The 24,888-nt window shown below is 37.6% G+C and overlaps 1 protein-coding gene across 4 annotated transcripts in view; it reads right to left on the bottom strand.

The window, feature by feature from the left end:
* The window catches only part of ARHGAP21 (Rho GTPase activating protein 21), a 118,776-nt gene that overhangs the window by 37,839 nt on the left and 56,049 nt on the right, over window positions 1-24,888 (bottom strand). For all 4 annotated transcript variants that reach the window (XM_065628979.1, XM_065628978.1, XM_065628982.1 and 1 more), the window contains 4 exons: window positions 23,876-23,900; window positions 11,257-11,349; window positions 7,312-7,390; window positions 1,733-1,787 (listed from right to left, as the gene is read on the bottom strand). In XM_065628979.1, coding sequence (XP_065485051.1) covers window positions 1,733-1,787; window positions 7,312-7,390; window positions 11,257-11,349; window positions 23,876-23,900 — 252 coding nt within the window. The remainder of the gene's footprint in view (window positions 1-1,732; window positions 1,788-7,311; window positions 7,391-11,256; window positions 11,350-23,875; window positions 23,901-24,888) is intronic.

Raw genomic sequence — 24,888 nt, 5'->3', positions numbered from 1 at the left:
GGGCAACGCAAAGCATTTTTTTCACACTGATGTCTCCACTTCTCAAACCTAATCCTCTTTCTATCTTCAAAAGAGGAGCCTGATATACAAAATTCACAACTCTACCACATCTTACAACTCAGAACGAACTTTTAAAATGACACCTGGAAATTATTCCATGTATCTCCAGTTTTCTCCTAGAACACCCACAGGCAGATATTTTTTCTTTCCTTTAGCCCTCAATCTCCTTCAGGAGAATTACCTTATTTTCTTTTTACTAGTATCCTTCTCTAGCCCAAAAGCAACAATCTTTTCTTTCTTCCTTCCTTTCTTTCTCTGCTCCCATTATCTCACTCATCAATATAACAAAATTTAAATTCCAATCATTTTCCATCTATACTTTACCTGAAGCATCCACTTTGTGTTTCATCTGCATAGGGAAGACGTGCCCAAGAGCTCCGCACCCAGCCAAATATAAAGGTTTAACTTTAAACCTACGAATTTTGCATTGCCCACATCCTTAGACTGCTATGGCTAAATGACTGCATTAGATGCATGTGGCCATTCAGATCATTTGAAAGGTAAAACTAATCCCGCATTTCTACATATCCAGAGTTCTAGTTTGGAGAAACAAAAACAACAACAACCACCACCAAAAAGCAAACCAAAAAAACACCAGACAGACAAAACCCCCAGGTTTTCCCTCCCACTTATTCATGCAATCAAAACTCACCCCCTGCTGCCAACATTAGCTGTACTGGATTACTGAAATATTTCTTTATCAAATGTTCTCAAAATATCACATCTATTCTAATAATCTTGGCTTGTTGGCCTAACTGGCTGAGTTCCCATGCTAGCCTCTATCCTCACCTCCAGCTCAAAACAGAGTTTCCTGGTTTTTTTCTTTACCCAATAACTTGTCCTTTAATACTGGACAACAGCTACTGAAATCCACAGGTTTTTCTTAACTGTTATTTCTCACTATTTCTGTATAGATTAGAAAATACAATTTTCCAACTACTAACCAGAAAGTCTACCATGCTTGTCATCTTCTCATTTCCTCTAATTAAAAAGAAACTACAGTATATCAATACGTTAGGTGTTTTCCTAATTCTTCACAATACACATTTACACATCAGATTTTAGTCACAGCTTTTTTGGACCTAGTAAGCGGGAGATGAATTATCTCACTGTATATGCAGGATCTCCATTCAAATTGAGAACATACAGGCACTAGTGTAACAAATTATCTATAGCAGTTAAAATTAAAAATTTTGGTAACAACCTTACACATATTCATAATTTTGCTTCTTTCCTGGAAATCGACTGATAACTAGTGAGTTATTAAACACAAGCTAATTTTAAGCACCATATGCTAGGCTTTTAATTCAAATTTAGTAATAATTCCAACGTCTTTAGAATTAGACAACCTAGTTAAGGAAAGCAATCCAATTCATAAATTCTAACATAAGGAAACTAAGCAAAAATATAATACAAATACAAACACTAGTCCGAGATTTTTTTTTTTTTTAACAAGATCCTAGAAATATCATGTGAAGAAGATATTCTCCCCTATATTTTGATTCCTCTAAAATTGCAGGGATGGTAAGCAAGTAGGAAAATATCCAAGGTGTGATAGAGAAATGTTAACTCTAATTACTTGCTGGTAGCACAGTTCAAAGACTTTGTAAGCAACAGCAAGATATTTTTCTTTAGTCAACATACTGTCTGAATATAAACTTCGTAAACATACCAACTGAAGGATGTCCTCATCTTTTGGCATAACACTAAGTTCCAGTATGCTGTCACTGAAACAAATAGAAAAAGAAAACACCACACATGAACTTTTGGAAAAGATTTTCAATTCTTGTTACAAAGTCAGTTTATTAACTTCCACAGACCAAAAACATTCAAAAACTCTCAGACTCAGCTATTCTGTCAATTTACTCCATACAACAGAAATAAACACTGATTTCCATTAGAGTCTTAGCAAATAAGAGTAGAACAGAAACCTGACTGAAGAGTCCATCTGTGTGCTCAGCAAAACCAGGGTATTAAGCCAACATGCTGTCTCTGTCAGCTTTGTTGTTTGGAGCTTCTCAGACAAAACAAGGTGGCAAATCTTGAATACAAGTTAAAATTTCTCTCTCTCTTAAATTTAAAACTGTGGTCTGTTCACACTCTTTCAAACTGCTGGGAAAATGTCATTATGACCGCATCACGTGAAAAGTGGGGCAAGAACAAGGTAAGCACTGACACTCTTCTGCTCCAACCACCTCCTCACAGAATCAGCTTAAACACAGCCAGTCCGATGATGTGCGAAACACAGATGAAAAACCGTAAGTGCTGAGTTTATCAGTCTGAAGTGCTGAAACCAAAAGCAGCAGCAGCATAAAGATCCAGGAATTCAGACAGTTCAATCAATATAATTTAAATACAGGCAAAATCAGGACACTGAATGCACAATGTATTGGTTACCCAGAGTCAAATATTGTGAAGCAGTGAAACCCACAGTTAATATCGATCAGAAGGAAAAAAAAAAAAAAAAAAGTACTTTCACAAGGAAGAGAGTATATGCTTATGACACTGGATACGGAACAGCCGAATTCATCTCATCTGACATACAGGAATATTGTGTTCACATCCATTGAATTTAAACTGGAACAGGTACAGAGAAGGGCTACAAAAGAAATAGTTTGTACAGATTATTTTAACCAGGCTCAAAAAACAGAAAATGAAGGTATTATGACTGTTATTTAGAATCTCACATTACATGTCACAAGAAGAAAGGACATTTAAACAAATAGACCAATACCAGCACAAGAAAAAAACCAAACCAAAACAAAAACCAACCTAACTGGATATATCAGACTAGAAATTAGCTTATCTGTACTGGTCAGTACAAGGTATTTGCTGGGAAAAGACAAAACCAGCACAGAGACTGGTCGCCAACTTCAGGGCACACAGAAAAGTCCATGAAAGCACTGAGAAGGACCTCAGTTGTTTATTTCTGCACAAAGTCATCTTCTCAAACATGTAATGTGTGATTTATTATGCTTGCTTTTTTTTTTTTTTGGTGGTTCCTTTTCCATTTGTTAGTGACCACAGACATAAGGCTGCATTCCAAAATAGCAGAGTACGGGTATTTAGTTTCACGATCTTATTAAACCATTATTCATTTCGGAAAAAAGTGTTCTCTAAGCAGCATATATTACTTTAGTTCTAAACCCAAAGATCAGCAGTGATAGATTTAAGTTTTTCCTTTTAAGTCTATGCATAGCTAGACTTAGGAAAAAAAAAAATCTTCAAAGCCTTTTAAAGATTTTTCAGAATATTGAATTCTAAGAAACACAAGAGTAATGACTTTTTAACGTGCATTTACAACAGCATTTCCCATTTTGACTGAGTGAATAAACAACAACACTATTTAAAATGATTCTTCAAAAGCAGTGTCATGAGGAGCTGATTTTTGCCTAAACTCCTTTGTATGGATATTAAACTATCATTTGTAAAACAAAAAGAGAATACAAAAGAGATAACACATCATGAGGCATTTCCAATGAAGTGTTCAGATTTCATTTCTATGTTCGGGTAGCACGTATGTGTAAATTCTATTAGGCAACTTAAAGTTTGATAATAATCAATGCTTATTTGCAGGATGAAGACTTTGGAAGTCAAAAATATGATAAATAGCATTGCTCCTCTCCAAGTACTTTTTATCTAAGGTAATATAATTTGACACAGAACAAACCATTCTCTTATACGAGTATTTTGTGTCTTTAAAAAAGGGGGGATTATAGCCATTTACATAGTCAAACATCTTTTTTAGAAGCCATCCAAAAGATGAATGGGTTCCATTCAGGTACAATGTTTTATGTATCACTCTGATAACTTCTCAACTATTCTATTCCAGTTTGCCTGCAGAACCTTCTGGAGACAATTTGGTTCTTCCTACTTCATAATTCATGCCGTGCTTGCAGAATGTTTTTCAATTCACCAGAAACAAAAAATGTTAAGGAATACTTTTGGTGTATTGTACTATATAATGTACATGCAAATTATGAACTGGAAAGTGTTAAAAAGAGAGACCACAAAGTGGCAGTTTACATTGAAATATTAGACACAGTATTGTGAATTCTCAGAGATATCTATAATGCAAATGAATTCCATTACACATTTTGAGATTTAAGTTTCAATTTATTGACTCAATCATCAAACTAAAGCACTAATTATAAAGACACTATTTTGATGCATTAATTTGTATTAATGATATGGATTCAGTAGCTAAACTGTACATTTCTGAGTAATCCCAACACTTTCAAGAAGAACTTGCAAAGAGCAAGAAGCAAAACAGAGTGAATCATTCAAATTCCCCACAATTAAAGAAAAAATAGTTGGGAATCAGAATCTATTTCTTGTTTGACTTAGGACCATAAATAATTTATGGAGTTTATATTAGTAATCAACATACCTCCAAATTGATTATTAAACAGATAAGAATTCTTAATGGACCAAACTGACACCTATTGGTAAAGAGTAGGAAACCTAGATTTAAAAGTGATCTCATCACTAATCTTATAGGACATAGTTATTTCTAGCAACTCTTTTGAAATGTGCTTTTCACCTTCTAGGGAAAATAATCAGTTTAAGCTTAGTTTTCCTATCTCCAACCAGAGCAAAAAGGTAACGTTCTAGACACAGCCTGAAACTTTTCTGAGAATACAAACCACAATTGAATTATATCCCATCCATAGGTCTCACTGGAATTCATGGGCATCACTTAAGGCAGTTAAGTCCTGATGACTGGAGCATTATATAATGAGGACAAATGGGTACAGCTGAACAACTTTCTAGAGAAATAATAAGCAGTTATGGAAATCGAGCCACAGAAGTAATCTAATTTTGAAAAAATTTAAAAATCAGTAAGTCCAAACTGGGTTTCATTGCAAAAACAGCTGAATAGTGTTGTGGGAGGATCTCTTTCTTTAGAGATAGGAGGATATAATGTGTCGCATCCATAAAAACTGCTCAGATGATGAACAGAAAATTTACAAAAGAATAAGCATTTACAAGGTAATTAAATCAATAAAATAGAGTAATTAAAATGTCTAGAAAACCATCACACAGCATACTGAGACTAATAAATGAGACTGTCTTCAGGTCATGAATAAAGAAGATTTCAGCTGACAACTTAGCCTTTCAAAAGGCCTTTCAGCATGTTGCTTGCACAAAACCTACTAAAGAAATGAAGGTGTGCTGGGTGAAAGATTAGCTAAGACACAAAACAGAGCAAGAACTGTGTGTCACTGGGCATTTTTAACATCAAGAGTTTCAGTACATTCAAAAGTGAAATTATGCAAGACCAACCTATCAAAAACTATTAAACCAAGTGATGAAGAAAAAAATTCTCGTTCAGCAAGTTCCTAAACCAGGGATTTCTGAAAAGTAGCCCAGTATTTTCTGACCAAATATCACTCTATAGTTTCATTGTTTTCATAGTCTTCTCCTAAGACTCCATTACCGGATATTATTGGAGAGGATACTGACATGAACAGACCAGTCTGACCCAGGATGGCTATGCTGATGGAAGAACAGCATGCTGAACAAGAAGCATACACCATAATGCTATTTTATTTGCCATGAAGTGGCAGCACAAACAAACTGCTCTGAGCTAAAAAATACTCTTTTCAAGCAAAGAATTAGAGTTCATTCTTTAGTCGTATGAGAAGCATTGCCTGTGAGCTACAAGGAAGATACACCTGATGTGGAGTCTGAGCTCTCTTTATGGATCAGAACTAATATTTATCTGTTTATCTTAAAAGGTTCAGTGGAACACTTCCTGATGGTTATATTTTCTGTATAAAACACTCACAGATACACATGACCTTCTGTTACAACCTCCTGTGATGCGCACATCTGGCTCCAGATAACAACTTGTTCTCCTCTCCTGACTAAGAACAGCACTCCCTTGTCTTCTCCGCGCTCACAGAAACACGGGTACAGATGCAACGGGGTGCTACATCGTGCCTGGCTGCATTAGGTAATCACTGATTCAGGTGCCCCTGGTTTGTCCACAATGGGCAGGGGTTGCGTTCTGCTGGGATGGTTTGCTACCTACACTCACAGGGCTGAAAAAACCCCTTTATTTACAAGCAGACCTATCGTTAAGAATCTCTGAGCGCACAGGCCACTGGAAGTTGTGATTGATCTCTCTCTTTTTTAGATTAAGAGATTTAATTGACCAGTGTAGCTGTTGAGCATTTTAAGTAATGTCCTGTGTCTTGGGTATACACTATTGTACACTATTTGTCCATACAAATACAAAATGAAAAAACAATACATGGTTAATATTATCTCCAGTAAAGGTTATATTAAAAAAAAAAAAGATTCCATCTTTCCAGCTCTTGTATAAAAAGTACTAATGACACAAAGCACATTTCAGTCCACCATGCCTGTTATACCTTTGAAACAGAGCTTTGCTGTTTAAACAAAAAGTACCTTGGATGTATGTATTCTGAACGAAATTTTGAATTAAGACCCCACTGAAATGGTAGGATCAGGATCTTATTTCTCCTATTTTTAACTGTAAGCATAACTAAGTCTTAACGCATGAACATTAACTAAAAATAGAATGTGACATGTGAGATATATTTAGAAAAAGTTCTTCCATGCTGATCATAATACATCTTTTTTCCACGTAACTCGTTATTATATTGGAAACTCGTTGCTGTAGAACAGAAACTGACACCAGGAAAACTGTAAAAATGGCTGCAGATATGAGACATGAAAACAAGTATCTAGATTCATGAATGGACATGTGAGCTGCAGAAGCAGTAAGTACCACCATTTCCTCAACTCTGTGCAAGGTTCATAACTTTTCTGCAAAACAGAGGAAAGCCAAGATGTACTGCAGATGTTTTGCAGGTGGTGCACTAACAAAGATTTTCCTTTACCACATATGCTGATTTCTAGCTATCAGATCTCATAAGAAAGGTAGATTTTTCCAATTTTCTTTTTAAATTGACACAAGTATGTTTGCTGTTTCTATAACTAATCTGCCTATTTTAAGTTCAGACAACCTTCCTCCATTAACAATCACTGTGATTTGCTACCAAGGAACAAGGACTGACATAAAAAGATTGTGGCACAATTCAGCACACTTATTCTCAAACCTTTCTCAGTATTCATCAAATAAATGAAAACAGAAACAATAAAACTGAGTGTGTATTAAGGAAAATTTTAAAATACGATGACATTTTCAGAATCACCATAAGCGGTCATTTCCTGCTTAGCATAAAAAGTGTGGCACATAATCAAATACTAGCGTCTTACCTGTTCTGTATTAAAGCAATGACTTGAGAATATGTCTTCCCAATAACACTTTCTCCATTGACTTTTATAATTCTGTCACCTGTAAAAGGAAAAGTTATACCTTAAATTAGTTTGTCTAGACATTTTTTGGATCGTTTTTATTTTGTACTTCTAGCCCTCACAATAATCAAGATCACCGATATGTTAAATTCGAGGTTAGTCTTCTTTAAAAATGAAAAGAAAAAAAAAAAAAAGATAAACAATACAACTACATGTAATTATAACCGGGGTGCCAAGTTTCTACTCTTTTCTCAGAACATTTTCAGATGTGGTATCTTATTCTAAGCTTCCAAATGAATCACCTAGAAACTCATCCAAAGAAAACCACAAGCTGGTGTAAGCTATACCAGAGGCTCACTTAAGTATCCCACTTTCAAAATGAAGCTTTTGATGTATGGTCACACGTACTGACAACTCTGCCTAATCCTTAAGTGAATTACAAGCAGACATCTCATCCCAGCACTTAACCTCAAAACAAAACAAAACCTTAAGTCGGAACACTGCCGGGTGTAGCTGTACACATCTCCTTGAATACCGCAATTTTGTGTCTTTTCTTTCTGAGAAACAAAGAACAAATATTTTGAAAGGCTCCAGTTTCCTCCTTTCTCAGAACAATCTGGGTTGTTTTCAAGGCACTACTGTCTCTTCAATACATCCTGGACAGGATAACGGGTTATTTCTTATGCACATATCTTTAGAACTAACATCACTTTTACTAGATTTCTCCAAATAGTTTGTTGCATTTCCCCATTAAGAGCTTCATGTACTCTCAGAAATTAAGTGGCAAATATATCATGGAGAGCTATTTTCAACTTTTGATAAAAAACCCATCCCATTACTTACCAAAAATGATATTTAAGTAATCTCTGATCAGAAGAGCAGAAAGGTATCTTGAATTTACTAATGAGGAGAAAATGGCCTAAGGATTACAAGAAAGCTGCTGGAGAAAAGAACTGAAAGAAAGGACCCATACAAAGGGAGCCAAAGGGAATGTCTTTTTCAATACTGCTTTAGAAACCGAAAGCCCTTTTTGTGTTTCCGGTGTGATCAAATCAAAGCAAGGAAAAATCTGTTCACTCTGGAAACTCAGCCTGACTCAGTGACAATAACGCTCTGAACACTCCTGCTCTGTGAGGGTTCCCTATACATGCCCCAGGGATTTCCAGACTTACCAAACCACATGGATTTGCTGACTTGTTTTTAATTTGGTCTGTACACAGACATCATGCAAATAAATTGGTGTGAGATGTTCAACTTTATAAATTTTATATATGTCCTTTCATCAGCTGGTTACTGCCCTTTTGCTCACCTGAAAGAATGCTGTGTTTTGTCTCATGCTCCCTAAGCGATGAAAGAAAGCTTGGTGGCAACACTTAAGGGCTGCCAGCAATCCACATGACTGACAGGCGTCTGTGACAGATGGCAAACCCTACCCCACTGTTGCATACACACAGATGCCTTAATTAATTAGGCTGAGAAACTGGACTTTCATGAAAATGAAGTTATTTCAAAATGCTCAGTCTTACATCAAAATAAATTCTTTCAAAAATTTCAGGAAAAAGTAATGTATAATTTGTGCCAAAAAATACTCTTAATCACAAGCTCTGAACCCTGTCCCGCTCTGTCGCATGTCAAGACTTCCTCAGAACACACCAGATCCTTCTCTGGAACTTAAAACTGGCTTTTTTCCAGGCTGTTTCAGAACTTGCTCACAGATGTAGATCTTTAAAGATATTCTCATTACAGTTTTTAGTGGGAATACTGAGCAAAGTAGGTCATATCATCTTATCTATTCTAGTGCAGTTTTTGTTTTTCAAAGAAACAGACCAGGTTACACATAGCAGTGTGACAAGTTCTACTTGAAGCATCCACCTAATGAACCCACAAAACAACTCTGGTGGGACACACTGCAGAACTGGTGACATGAAGGAAAGGGGCGCAGGCGAATCTGCAAAATACAACTTTGTTCAGTTTCAGGTACATATAAAGGGGAAGGCCAGTGCCTGTAGTGCAAAAAAGGATATAGAAGCACAAAGGTTTTATCTAATAGCTCTCTATCAATCTGATAGCTCATTAGATACCTTTGATCAAACTAGAAGCTAATCTGAATGTACTTAAACCACATCCCTTTCCACATTTCAGTTCTTTATATTCTTGCATATACATAAATGGTAGCATGAAGATCAAGATGTAGGAAATGCAGATGTGTTTTGGCTGCCTCTACTTCAGTATTTCTAAAATACTTATATGTTTGGAACTCCCAGATATAGGGTTTTTTTAAATGAAATGCCTCAGGTTAAAAATGGGGAATATTATCTAACTTGAACAAAGATAATTTTACAGGAGAATTCAAAAATACTCAGAATAAATAGTCTTACGTTTAAGATACTGTAACCTATTCCTCAAATTTGCAAGAGTATTCCAAGCTTTCTGGTGAGTGGCAGCCAGGTAAGCTCCTGCAACAGAACTCATTGATTCTGGGCAATGAAGCTTGTGTTGGGACTTCCAGTATCACAAAGGACCCTGCAGCAGTGAAATAAGAACTGACAAACATAACTATCTAAACCCATATTAGATTTTCAAGTACTTTTGTTCCATTAGTGTGACCGTGAAACAAAGCCAATTAAAAAAAAAACCAAACAGATGGATTCTACAAAATAAGAAATGTATACAGTGTCTGTACCAGATGTTCAGCAATCTACCTAACTGATCATTCACTGAGTGTTTTATAATATAATTTCAAGATAAAGATATATTACTATATTTCACCCTAAAGTTTTAAACAAGAAACAGTGGCATGACGTAATTAGATATAACTGCTATCAGCAGTGTGTTTAAGAGGAATATTCTGGTAATTTTAAAATGTATTTTCTCATTTATTTTCTGTTCTTTATTCTGGGCTCCTAAAAAAATCTCTCCTCTACCTAAAAATAAACTATTCTCTACAGATTTCATCTTTCAATTTGGCAAATGGTGAGCAGAGTAGAAATTAACATGGCTCCTCTGTACAACTTCAACATATGCTGCACTTTATCAAGCCAAAACATTTCTTTATGTAATAGCATTAAAATAATGCCAAAGTAGCCCTTCCCTGAATAACTACTCAGGGAGGAGTCAAAAGAGAAGAATGCCTTATGCTGTATAAGTAGGATCTATTGCTGTTTTTAAATTGCTGATCAACCTAGAATCTTGGTATTTCTTCAGGAAGAAACATACAAAAAATATTCTATTCCACCCAAATGCATGTAGGCAACCGTTTTCAAAAGAAAATATCAACATCCCATTATCGACACAAACATCCTTTCACAGATGTTTTGACATATTTTCAAGAACAGAAAGCTGTGTTTGCAGTGGTATCTATCAAACTTATTGTTTTATCACTTGTAAGACTTCTCATTCTAACATAGCTTTTTTTTTTCCCTTCGATACTTAAGTAAAGGTGTGACAAAGTGCCTGGCACTTCACAAAAGACATGTTTGCTGCTCTCCAGGTTGATTAAATCAAATAAATGAACATGACTGGGTAACAAGAGATAGACTTGGATTGTTCCCATTTAATGTAAAGGAGATGGAATAATTTAAATTAAAGGACAAAAACCTGAATGTTTTGAAGTTATCAATTTGTCACAATGCAAAAGAAATAGGAGCTTACAGGTGTAATTTCCTGCCTTTTCTCTCTCATATATTTTATCAGCCTAAGACTTTAATGCCTTCATGAGACACTTCCTGAGAGAGCACAACGGTGCTTTTGAGGTGAAAAACACTGGAGGACAATTTAAAAGAGAGGTTTCCAACTTGTGAAGGGAAGAGCAAGCTTTAAATGGAAGAACTATATGTCAAAGCTTAAATCATATATATTTTACACCATGTACACCAACATTCTATTGGTACTACAGAAGAACAGTACCTGTGCACAGTCCAGCTTCGAAAGCAGGTCCACCCTCTTTAACTTGTTTAACGAATATGGTATCCATCGGCTCCAGTCTATTTCTTTGTTTTCCTGAGGAAGAAAGAGTATTTCTTAAAAGTATTTAATTATACTACTTCACAATGTTTTCACTTTAAGAATTATTTTGACCCATAATCCTGCCATGTTCATCATGACATTAAATACTCAAGTTCAATTTGAGGTGAGGGAAGGAAGAAACACTAGGAGCCCTAGCAACACCATTTCATTTGGCTACACTAGAGATCTTTTTGGTGTCCAGGGAAAAAAAAGAAAGGTGACGAAGGCAGGGAGAGATATGTATCTCAAACTTAAACTGGCAAATATGCCCAGCAAGTGGCATTTTTCAGGTTCATTTCATCATCTTATTGCTACCATCACTCTCATGCTGATGCCTACGCTATTCAGTAATTATCCCTTCCTCTTATAGACTGGCGTAAGATATAAAGTCAGACAAACCAAGTAAGAACTAGAGTGCAAACTGCAAAATAGAATTTTTAAATATTTCCTTAGAAGAAACATTGATTTATAGTCCCCATGGAACTGTAACGCTGATTTTCTAACAGTGTTTTCCAGATGCTTCAAGGTGAAGTCTGATGTTTCCTTGAAGATTTATCAACACCCAAAAAGCAATGTATAATTCAAAGTAAATTATGTCTGCACATGCAGTACATATCCTTATTTACACAATGCAGAAGTTAACCTACAATACTTAGAAACCACAACACCTGTATCTTCTTCCCTTCTCAGTACACACTTAATTTCTATGCTTCCAGAAATACAGGTAACTTGTGCTTTTACATACATGCCACCAAATCTAAGTAATGCTTAGTCAAAGTAGCCACTGTTTCCACATGCTGGAGGTGAGGAGCGCGCAGTTAAAAAAAACCCCAAACTACAAAAAAATCACCACAAAAAACCAAAACACCCACACACAAACAAAACTGCAAGACAAAAAAACCTCCACAGTTGTACTCCAGGCTAAAATGCAGTGGTGCTGTCCTGAGCCACATCTATATGTAGCTAGAATAAGCTGTTTTACAGCTCTTACACAGCTTCACTAGTGTGATTTTTATGCCAGTGACCTATAACAAAAACAGCACCCAAAAGTAAAATTTGAAACTTCATTTGCAGTCTGCCAGAAGACTCTATTCAACTTAAATTGTTCCACAGTGTTATTGGTCTCTCTGGACAACCCTGTCCTCCATGGTGCAAAATAGCAGCACTCACAGAACTGGTGGCAGAACCTCCAAGGTGGCAGCCAGAGAAGCTTTCAGGGTGCCAGTGCCTGCTTTAACAGCCCCAGTGCCTCCCAGTTCCTATCCCCAGTTACCAGTCCTGCACCACGCTCACAGCTGGGGAAATACCACCCCACATGGTGAGCCGGCCCCCGGCACTGACACGGATTGAAAATAAGCTCAGTCTGGGTTCCAGTTTAGCAGGAACCGCTGGCACAGCAGAGCAGGTGGTACAAACTGACGAAGAAGCAGGAACAGCACAACAGAATAAAGGAATTGCTTAGAACTGGCACTGCTGATAAAAGAAACCCTCCTTGAAAAGGGAGTATTAGGTTCAATCACTTCTCCAGGTACTAACCTTTAACTTGGGCTCAAATGGCACTGCTTTTGGAAGTACTTTTGCTACAGCTTTAGATGTCCCACCTGGCAATGTTTACTACCACAGCATTATTTATTTAATACAAATAAGGTGCCTCCCTTACCCCTTCTTTGGTTCTGTTTCCATATGTGGAAAATCCATTATCTGAAAGATTTTAATAAATTGCACAAAACCAGACTTCCCTTTGATTCACTTTTTTCAAAACACGAGTTTTAGCCTAGTGCCTTCGTTCTGCAGATCCTCAGTGTCCTGCCATTTTACCACAAACAGTTGCACAAAATGGCTTACTCATACGGCTCTAAATGGCCTTCTCAAAATAACTCCAGATTGGTAGAGAAAAAATCAAAAAGTTGATGTGACAGAATCAGATAACTACTATATACAAAGCAACTGAATTATAGATCAAGAAACGCCAGCTGGCAGCTCAGTCCCCGAATACTTTAAAATTTGATTAGCAGGACACAGCTAGAAGACATACAAAATGCTCTTTGTGAACCAAGGCTCATATCTGTCATTTTTAATCTGCTGATTTAAATAGACATTGAACACATCACGGGTCTTGTCCTTTAAGAGGCAGTAACGTTTCAGCAAGTTTAGACAAATTCCAAGAATAATCTACCCAGATGCCATGAACAAAAGGTTGTTTCAACCACTTACAAGAGTAAAGTTAAACTATGACCTTTTATAGGACCATCAAACATGCTTCCCACTGTTGCCACTTAATCTTTTACTGAAGATATACAATCCAAAAAGTGACAAGAAAATAAAAAATAATGGAGCTCCCATGGGCACATTTAATTTGTAACACAATATTTAACACTTATAACCCAATACTAAGCAGCTACCTCTGCTTCTTTCACAAAATGCTCACCAAAAAACAGTGGCCTACTGCTAGTTTGCTTAATGCTCAAATGCCACTTTATGCTTTGTCCATACCTGAACACACAAAGAAAATGGTCAAGCAGGTAAGGTTTCTCCCCTTCAACACCCAGCACAGAACATCTTTAATACACTCACCACGTTGGAGTTAGAGACGAAAACGGTACCAATGTATGGACATGAGACTGAAGGTTTCCCTGAACATCTGATTTCTGACCAACCTGTCGCTATACTGAGGTTCTTCAAAACCACGGCCACACACTTCAGGTGTTCACAGCTATTTTATGGACCAATTCACAAAGCCAATTACACATTAAACTCTGTTCTTTGTCCTATATGCGGAAGATGGCTATATTGAACAGGCATTCTTCCTAAAAAGGTGAACCACCACCCTAAAGATAAAGATCAATTTAGGATGAAAGGTTTAAAAGATTGTTTACATTTGCAGGTTCATTTTACATATCAGTAATATCCAAATACAAGTAAAGATAAGAAGAAAACCTAGGGCTCCCAAGCTTTGATAGATGAATACATGCTTTTCATTTCTACCTGGTCTTTTATATACTTGGATACAAACCAAAACTTCTTTCCATCAGTAACATATGAATGAACTTCCTTGAATACATAGCCTCAAAGTGTATGTTTATATTTTGAGTTTGAAACTCAAGCAAAGCTAAACAATATTTTCTGACAGTAGGAGCTAATGATACTTTCTTCAGACCAACTGAGGGGGAATAAATCCTGTAGATGTGCACTCAATCATTACAGAAATAAATTTCAAGTAAAATGCATAATCTAGCAACTTACCTCATGTCTCAAAATTTAACCACCACTACACTTCAATTTAATTGAGCCTAAATCTCCATTGGGTCCTGTCTGCACCCAATCATGAGGCAAAAGCAAGATGCTGTCTGAAATGTGAGCCTCAACTTGCCTCCTTCCAAGGTCCACCATCTAGAGTAGGTTATCACAATGGAACTTTTACACTAAATTCTCCAGTTATGCACTACATAGCGTCAGACTGGATTAACAATTTTCCTTTCTAATATTGAAAAGCCTGATTTTTTGGAGCATGCCAGCAACTCCTTACAAGGCCAAAGAACAGGAAAGAACAGTAAAGCAGCTCGCATTACTATTCTGTCAGACTTGTAGCCTTATTGTACCCTTGCCAGGCACAAGTATTAATACAAATTGGGAGAGGAGTGGCTGGAGAGCAGCCCTGCAAGAAAGGATCTGGGGGGGCTGGCTGACAGCGGCTCAACACAAGTCAGCAGCGTGTGCCCTGGCAGCCAGGGAGCAAACCACATCCTGCGGTACACAGACACAGCATCACCCCCCGCTCAAAAGAAGTGATTATCCCACTGTGTTTAGCATTGGTACAGCCTCACCTCCAGCACTGTGTGCAGTTCCTGGCCCCACAGTTTAAGAAGGATGGGAGAGTGCCTGAAGGCATCCAGAGGAGGGCAACAAAGCTGGTGACAGGGCTGGAAGGAATGTCTTGTGAGGAGCGGCTGAGGTCTCTGGGTCTGCCTAGTTTGGAGAGAGGGAGGCTGAGGGGTGACCTTTGCTCTCTACAGCTTCCTGAGGAGGGGAGGAGGGGAGGGAGGGAGGTGCCGAGCTCTTCTCCCTGGGATCCAGTGACAGGACATGTGGGAATGGCTCAAAGCTGCGCCAGGGGAGGTTCAGACTGGACATCAGGAAGCATTTCTTTACCGAGAGGGTGTTCAAACACTAGAACAGGCTCTCTACAGAGGTGGCCCATGCCCCATGCTTGTCAGTGTGTAAGAGGCACTTGGACAAGGCCCTAAACAACAGGGTCTAGCTTTTGGTCAGCCCTGAATCAGTCAGACAGTTGGACAAGATGACCATTGTAGGTCCCTACCAGCTGAAAGAATCTATTCCATTTGCCGGTGCTTTTCCAGTGCTCACTACTGCATACTACGTTGTCTCCTCCCTCCTTCTCCACACTTCTGTAAACAACTTTATAATTGAGCATTATGTTGCAGGCTACCAGCAAATGAGACAATTTCTCCCAGATCTTCAACTGCACGTAAAGAACGAGACATCGCACACACAGAAAAAATAAGTGAAAGTGTGAGCTGCCAGGCACACACCCGCATGTGCAAGGAAGCAGCGCAGATGAAAAGCACAACTTCTGTGAAAAAGCATTTCATATATACTTCATTTCTCCACGAGTGTAGCTATAAACAGAGGCAAAGTCTTATGTAAGGGTAATAAAAGAAACAGAAGCATATAAAGTTGCTAAGTACACAAGTTAGCTGACCTGAAACTGCAAAACAGTCCATAAAGTTGCTCTTTCCTTTACCAGACTTGTAAGCACACAAAAATCTCCAGCATGAGTAAATATTCACCAGTCAGGATGAATTAAACTCAAGTTTAATTCAGGCAGTACTGTAGTTTTACTGACAGAGCTACTAAAATACGCCTTGCAGTGCAACCACTCCCTGAAGTGATTCTATTCAAATGAGAACGTAACTTTAGAGATGCCAAACTAATGTCTGAACTTTTACTTCAGAGATTCAGCATCAGCAGAAATAAGGAAATAAAAATGAATCACCAAGTATATACAAGGCTGAAGGCAAAAACTCATTGGCAGAGTCTTTATAATTAGGTCCTTAGTTTAAACCACCAAAGTTAAGCAGTCTAAAGCAGCATAAACACCTGAAATCAGATGCAAGACAAATACGCAAAAGCAGTCTATTGCAACAAGATTTTTTACTAGTCAATAGATATATTTTTCAGAATTGTATGCAAATCTTCTAATTAGTTAGCAATTTCCAACAAAAAAATCCTAATTGCTATCTTTAATAACCAATGAGATCAAAGTAGAATCTACAGAATTAAGAGAGTAGCATCTTTTTTCAACTGTTGTTCAAATTAATGTAAAATAAAATTAAAGACTTTCTTCATAATATATGTATTTATCATCATTTATGATAATCTTTATACTACCTGAATCTACTAGCTGCAACTACAAGTCAACACCACCATCGCAGCCTGGCAGAGGAAAGTTACAAGGAAGCTTTTCCTGACAGACATTTGAGATGCCAGAAGTTGCACATAGGAATACGTTGCACCAGCACAGCCATCTGATTTGCAAAGTAATAAAATTCTGATGTTGCTCTTTCTCCTTGGTAAGAGGGAATAATTTAAAAAAATGGTACTTTCAAACACAACAGTAGAATTAAGAGCTGTTAACATTTATAATTGAATTACACTTGGGAGGGTCACATACAGCAAATCTTCTAACTCCTCGAAACTTGACACAGAAATTAATTTTACCCAGGTGCCAGTTCTAGCTTGGTCCCCTAAAATTCTAGTTTGGGATAGAGCTGCTACAAGGAACATAACTAGTATTATATGAAATGCAGTAACCATGAGTTAGTTTCTAAGCTATTCTTTGTAGACCATGCAGTATTACTATACTGCTCTGATTTATCTGGAAAACAAAATGACACAGCAGAAGTTATATTATCACATCTACCAATACACTACCAGATAGCAACAAGGACATCACTTCTCTATAGGCATTAACCTTTTGATATAAAACACAGTCAGACACAAACATCTGAGTCATAAAGACTACACAAAGGAAACCTTTCTGACAAAGAACCTTTACATTTTGAAGAAGGAGGGGAAAACACACACACACAAACCCCAAACAAACACACACACACATGAAAAACAACAAAAACCCCAACACACCAACACAAACCACCCTAACACACCAAAGCACTATTGCTGACACATGCTTTTCCTTTCTTTTTGACCTGCAGAGCACAAACCTGCAAGTGTTTTGGGACACAAAGTATAGTGCATACTTTCTGACAAAGTCTCTCCTAAGAGTCTGCTGCTTAAAAACATGTAATTTTTCCTCTTCCTAGAGGCGGGGGGGGGAAAAAAAAAAATAATAAAAAAAATCTTCTGTTCAGGGCAGCAGAACCATGCTTAGAAATCACCAGCCTTGTGAAATGAAACTTCTCAAATTATTAAATTAAGACAGGCTCTTCTGTACATCTTTCCCTGACTCAAGAGGGAGGAACATTATTCTTGAACACGAAGATCTACAAGTGTGCTTTTGGATATTCAAGGCATTTGCACTCCATTGGTTCAACAATGCCAAGTGGCAGTGATTCTTGGGATGCCTTTCAGGCAAAGGGAGGAGAAATCTCTACAGCTACAGTGGGACAAATGCTTCTAAATGATTACTGAATCAAAAACTTACTAACCATTTCCCAAGCTACTCAAATAGAGATTGCTGAAAGTACAGCAGAACTTAAGATTTGCTAACAGAGATTTAATTTAATATAAATCACAAAACTGTCAGGATTACATTTTACTGAGAGAGTCCAACTAACGACAATTCTGGATTTTATAATCCGCAAACTGAATGTCATACATAGTAAGCATTTGTCCACTGGCAATCCATTGCAGAAAAGGAGCCCAAAGGTCCCAGCCCAGCTCCAGCAGAGCTTATTTCACCCACTGTTAAGTACAAATTAACTAAAAGACACTAAGCAAAATACAGTGCCAAGGATGAGCGTCTAAAAGAGGATGATAACAAGTAAAATAGCATTGTTGAGTCATGTAGCAGAGAAACACCTGGTATTGTGATACAGAAAAATACATTCTGTTATTACTCAAAGCACCTCTGGCATTTTGATTAGGCAACTCCAAGATGGTATTTCTTCTTCACTTACTCTTCTCTTAAACCATTTGACTAATACAGCCTCAACTCTGTCTGGGGGTGGAGGGGGGGGTGGGCAGGGGAGGAGGAAAGAAAATAATCCGGCATTGTTGTGGAAAACATATAACACAGTTTCAACTTAAATATAAACTCTTCAAAACAGCTGTGTTTCCCAATTTCATTATTTGCCAATATTATGACTTTTTTTTTCAATTCCCTCCAAATCTAAAATGAAACCTTTTCAAGACTAAAATGTAACCTATGATTAAACAGTCCAGAGGATTTACTTTAGTTCTTAGATAAGCATAGAGCCATACAATTTGTATCGATTGTAGCAAACCTACAGATTCTCCCCTAAATCACACTTGCTATGCTAAAGCATCAGTGTTATATACCTCTTGTCTCTTACTCCTATTCCACAATTATATGCCTTACACCATATCATGCCAGCAATCTATGACCTTTACAAATATTTGCTTTCACATTCATTCTCTTGTTCCTTATCTACCTTGTTCCCAACATCACAGGTACAATTAGTTTATTTCATAACAGACTGAGCTGATAGATGATGATGTTAGAAAACGTGGCCTTAAATTAAATCCTGGGAGAACACAAAACCACATCACAGAATCAACAGTCTGTTCAAAGAAAAAAAGAAAAAAAATTGAGGCATTATATAAGCAGCAATAAGGAATAAAAAGCTCTTCCTGCATTTTTTCCACTCTTCCTCCAATGGCTCTACATGTCAAACCAGACTTGAGCAGAGCTGAAGGAGCTCAGGTGATAAATTGGAACTATTTAGATTTGACAGTTGAAGGGTAGAAACTTTAATCCATAGTTAGGTACTTTAAAAAAACAGCCTGGTGATCACGACTTAACTACCTAGAAATCTCAGTGCAACAGATGTCTTAAGTCTCATTAGAAAGTGCACACTCAGTCTCTACAGAAAAGGACACAGAGCAATATACCTAACTCACCTTTCATTTTTATGGGAAGATAAGCTGCTAGTTGCTATAGATACTTCTATATAGAAATAGGAGATAAAGCAGGAAAAGCGAGAACATCATATTAGAAAACTATGACACAGAATTATGATGATACTAGATTTCCAGGCACTGTATTGAACATAAAATTGCTTAGTTCTCATACGAAAGAAGAGATTCCTTTCAGACTACTTCTATGTGCTTATCACTGTTCATTTTAATCATGACCCACAAGCTCAGTATTTCTGAAGAAAAACATGTTTTACAACAAGATACAAGAAACGACCAACCCATTTAACATGTACTAAACTTTTTTTTGCCAACTAAAGCTTCAAGGAGCTTTTGAAGGACAACAACATAATCACCATATTAAAAGCACAATGAAGGACATGGACATAGCATGGTAACAGAGATTGTTTTTCCAGCACCACTTAACACGTCTTGATAGTCCAAGTTTTTAGTATAAAGTAATCCTATTTTTAAACGGCGTAGGTATTTTTCAGCACAATAGTCTTCGGGGACACTTCTGCCTGTGAGCTACCTCTTAAATAAAATTTTGAAATAGGGCAACTCCAGAAAACAGGAAGAGTACTGATGTATACCATCCTCAAAACACATTAAATACTCGAAGTTAATACAGGTTGGTCAGTGTAACGGATATTCTCAAGAAAACAGCAAAAGCTGATACAAGTTTCCAGTCATTGACCAAGGAATCCAACAAGGAAGATGTGCATCTTCTGATAAAAGTGCAGCTGTTAGAAGAGCATTTTAATAGCTTAGCCTAAGGTCACAATCTGGAGCAGTGAAAGCAGGAAAGAACAGAAATCTTTCAAATCATAACTAGAAAATATTTAGGGTAAATCTGCTGTGATGCCCCTCCAGCAGATAACAGGGCCAGGACCTGCACATATGAGGCTTGCACTAGCTGTCTGAAGAAAGCCTCACCTACTTCTTTCTGATCAGGCAGTCTGCAGCAGACACCAAAACGTGAGTCTGCCCACAAATCCTGACCATCGGCTCCAAAGTGGCTCCCAATCCATCCCAAGCCAGAGCTTCATATATCCCTGCTGCTCTCTTACAGCGACTCGCCCTCGGCGCTCTGCCAGCCTGTCATTCCCAAAGTGCCTGTACCCACCCACTGCAGCACTCTGCCCCGCTCCTGCGAGCAACCCCACCACATGTCTGTGACCCCCAATGAGATCGCAGCCTTGCAACCACACGCAGACCTCCAGTTCCTCCTGCTTGCCCCCCATGCTGCATGTGTGAGTGCACAGGGGCTTCCAAGAGGCCCTCAAAAAAGGCATGAGAGCTCTCCTCATCATACTGTCCTGTAGGGCTTCCCTCACTACATAGGCTTGAGGTGGTTCCCTTCTGCCCCAGCTGTGCCCATGAGGTATCTCCTAACCCCTTTGCTTGACAACCCAATCCACCTTTTCCTCACTTGCTTCTTGGCCATCATCTCCCCCCTCTATCGTTCTTAGCTTAGAGCTCTCCTGGACAAATTTGCATTACCTTTTATTCTAAATGCTTTGAAATTTTACTGCTCACCAAAAGCAAAATTAATGCAAGCCAGGAGCATGATCGAAATATATACTAAAAGAAGTTGCACTAAAATTCTATATCAGAACATAAAACCATACAAAAATATTTCTTTCATTGTTAGAATACATCAAAACTAGAACATGCTTTTATCTTCTGCCCTCTAGACTTAATTAGGTACTCAGCTCCTTTGAAAAAAATATTCAAGTGCTTTCAATAAAAGGCAGTAGTAATAGAGATGCTTTTCTCTACTCTCATCTACTCAAATCTGTAAATGCTGAACCTGACAAAAACCTCAACTTTAAAGGTAAGTTTAACCTGTGAAAAGGGTAAAGCAGAAAGTGCAGGTAATTAGAAATCTTCAGGCAAGATCAATTTAAAAAAAAGACGATTTTGCACTGGCACACACTGCTTCACAAAAATGAAAAGCTTGAATCCCCTCTGCTTAGTCTTTGAGAGAGGAAAGCTCAAGTGAATTAAGTGAACCATCATCTACAGACTTCAAAAGAAAAATGTTTATCATTAAGATATTTTCAATGTTAATTAAGACAGAGCTTCAGAGAGGCAAGTTTTCCAAGCAAGTCTGAAGGAAAAGACAGGACACTTGCCACTAGATGGCTCCTCTGCCCGACCCACCAGCACCTCGCCCTGCTCCCAACATCCCCCAGCTGCTGAGGGACCGGGGGACCCCCACAGCCACACATGCAGCTTCTTGCCACTCCGAAGCAGCTCAGCTTAATTTTCCAAAGTTAATTACTTTAAGAATCCTTGTGATAACCCTTTACAGAACTTCTGGCATATCTGCTTTTGCTAAATTAACATGATGTTTGTGAACGTGAGAAATGAAATATGATTTTCGTGATTGTCTCCTCACAAGCCACCTATTCACCTCATTTGGAAACAGGAACACCTTGTAGCAATGTAAATAAGAAACCTTCTCATCTCCCCCCTCACCTCCCAAGATCACACTAAATGCTGGAGAAAAACATCTTGCACACTTCGTCCCATTTTATTATTTTTAAAGATATAATACAAGAACCTGGCTGACACCTTCATCCTCCACCTCACAGCCATCACTTCTCTTTCCAGAAGGAGCACAAGTCCAACCTTCTCTCCTGCTAATGAGAATATCGTTATCTCTCCAGAGCACTTTGTGCCCTTTGATCTGTATTTCAAGGCGTACAATGTACTACGTTGCTATAAATAAGCAATAGTTGAGCTATGATTCATAGTTCAAGTAGCTACACAAAGAATTCCAGAAAGTAATCTTGTTCCCACCTGTACAGGTCTCAGTGAACCAAATACATGTTCATTTACTGCTGTTCCTCTACTGAAAAGCAGATCTCAGATACCATTTTAGATAAATAGCCCCGTGCTCATATCTCTAAGTTGATCCAGTTCTCCCTGTGAGAAGAACACTGCAGAACTGCTTTCCCTAGACCATAAGTGGCATCTTCCATGTAGGTTTGGCACAATGGATTGACTCCATTCCCTTCCTAAAGGAATTTGCCTGTTCTCTTTGTATGCCAGAACAGATAAAGGAGTTTGGGGGTGTGGATGGGAGGTGATGAGGAATAGGAAGACATTGACTTTTCACTGTTTAACAAGCAGGTGACAACAGGTGAGTAAGACTAAGAGGATGAAATGGATTAATTCATCTGCTTCCAAGAGAAAAAGAAAGTTCAAGTAAATTCGTATTTCCCAGAATGCTTCTAATATCACAGTTACACAAAAAAATGGAAAGAAAAGTTCAGACAAGTTCTCTGTCACAACTAAATGAGACTTTAATAAGTACATTGAAACCAGGTACCACTCTCTGCTATAGTGTACAGCAAATGGTAACCCACCAGTAACAGCAGCATTCACCCTGCATTGCAAAGGCACCCGCCTCCCGACAGGCCTGTCCTGCTGCGCTGCAGTGCCAGATGCAGCACAGAGTACCCAAGAGAAATTTGAATTAAGTGGGACTGAGGTGTAGCACCAATTAATAAAAATAAGTTAACTGGTGAATTAAGAAAGAGAGCAGACACAGGCAACGTGAGAGGGAGAAAGCTATGAAAATGGAGTGGAACTGACAGGCATAACCTAGAAATCAGTGATTTATTCAAGTGATTCTCAAGTGTGAGAATTTTATTCAGACACTTTATCTGACATCACTGAAACATGTTTCATGGATCTCTTAAAATGTACACGAGAGTATGAGAAGTAGTCAAAAGTTAGATCAGTACTATTAATTACTAAAGAGAGTATCAATAAACTAATAGGAATAACCTTTTTTATCTTTGTTTTTAAAATGGTTGCATACCACTTTTGCGGATAATTTTTGTCATCACTACCAACACTAGTTTTATATACTTACATGTTGCTTTTGTTAGAGTAAGTTGCAACAAAATTCAAATTTAATACTGGCTGCTCTTAGATACACTATATAACACATTTTTTAAATGCATGTACATAAATATATCCATGAGACTCAAACCATTTATAGTAGTACTTTGCACAGATAACTGTGGGTCTTATATCCAGATCAAATCAAGAGAGTGTGAAACTCTGGCATTTAGAAGGTAACACAGCTGGTTTCTTGTTGTCTTGTAATGTACGTGAAAAGATGATATACACAGCACAGCAGTGATCCAGCATGTGTTTTAATTAACTTAGTGGCCAAGCAAACACCTGCACTAAATAAGTGAAGCTAAAAGATATTTTCTTTATTTTGCTCCAATGAAATTCAATGAGCTTGATGGTCACACTGAAGTGATTTTACATGTCAAACTCTTGGGTAGCTATTAAAGTGTGTTACACAGCTGAAGAGAAATGTTCAACATATTGGATCTCTGAAAGAATAAAGACATACCTTGTCTACTCCCATTCTCTTCATCCTAAGGAAAAAGAAAGAGTGCATATTAAAAATTCAATACATTTTTTAAAAATGCATAGGCATCTACAAGCTACAAGGACTTGAAGTGAACTTGTAAGATTTAGAGTCTGCATTCTGGTATCTCATACTTTCACACAAATATTCAACTTTACAGAATTAAGGCTTTCGTTCTGAGAACGTAGTGTAATACCCATTTAAAAAAAAAAAACCACAACTGAGCACAGTTCTGTGAAACATCCCCACAGAAACAACATGAACAGCATTTTCTGAAAATAAATGAGCCAAAACTCTGCCACAAAGCTTAATACTGCACTGGGTGTTGTTGCAAGCATGTTTCCACACTGGAAGTCAGGTAGGAGAGGTTGTACTTTAATCATCTAAGGACTCAAAGCTGCGTAATATGCAAGACATACAAAATATTTTGCAAGCAAGCTCTGAATATGCTTCCTAAAATCTGAAATAGCAAGTTCGTGTCGCCTTCAGTACTACTGCCTAGAGAAAAATATCTACCCCAAACAGTATTCCATAACAACCTCAAAGATTCTCCTTGTGCTCATTGCACTATATATACACAATCATTACTATCAGGTAGCACTGACAGTCCTTAAAAAAAAAAAAAAAAAAAGAAAATTATTACTTAAGGTACTTCCTTGTCAATATTTTAATATGAAAGAAAGGCTTTTGAAAGATCATGGCTAATCTCTTCTACAAAATTCTACCATTTGAAAAGCACAATTGTTTAAACATGGAAATGCGTGCTTTCTTTCTGAACTGCAACTTTATAGAGTAATAAACTTCCAACCTAATTACAATTTCTGAGTCTAATATGTCCTATTTGGGAAGTATTTCTAACAATTCACCTCAGCTAATTAAAACAGCTTCATCCAGATGGAAAGGAGGAGCAAGGAGATAACAGAAATAATTTTCACCTGTATATTCCCTCCTACTTTTAAATGGATTAATTCAAAATTTCTAGGTCTTTTGTATTT

This window comes from Caloenas nicobarica, chromosome 2 (assembly GCF_036013445.1).
Source record: "Caloenas nicobarica isolate bCalNic1 chromosome 2, bCalNic1.hap1, whole genome shotgun sequence".
Taxonomy (NCBI): domain Eukaryota; kingdom Metazoa; phylum Chordata; class Aves; order Columbiformes; family Columbidae; genus Caloenas; species Caloenas nicobarica.
This window is presented reverse-complemented; position numbering and strand designations above follow the sequence as displayed.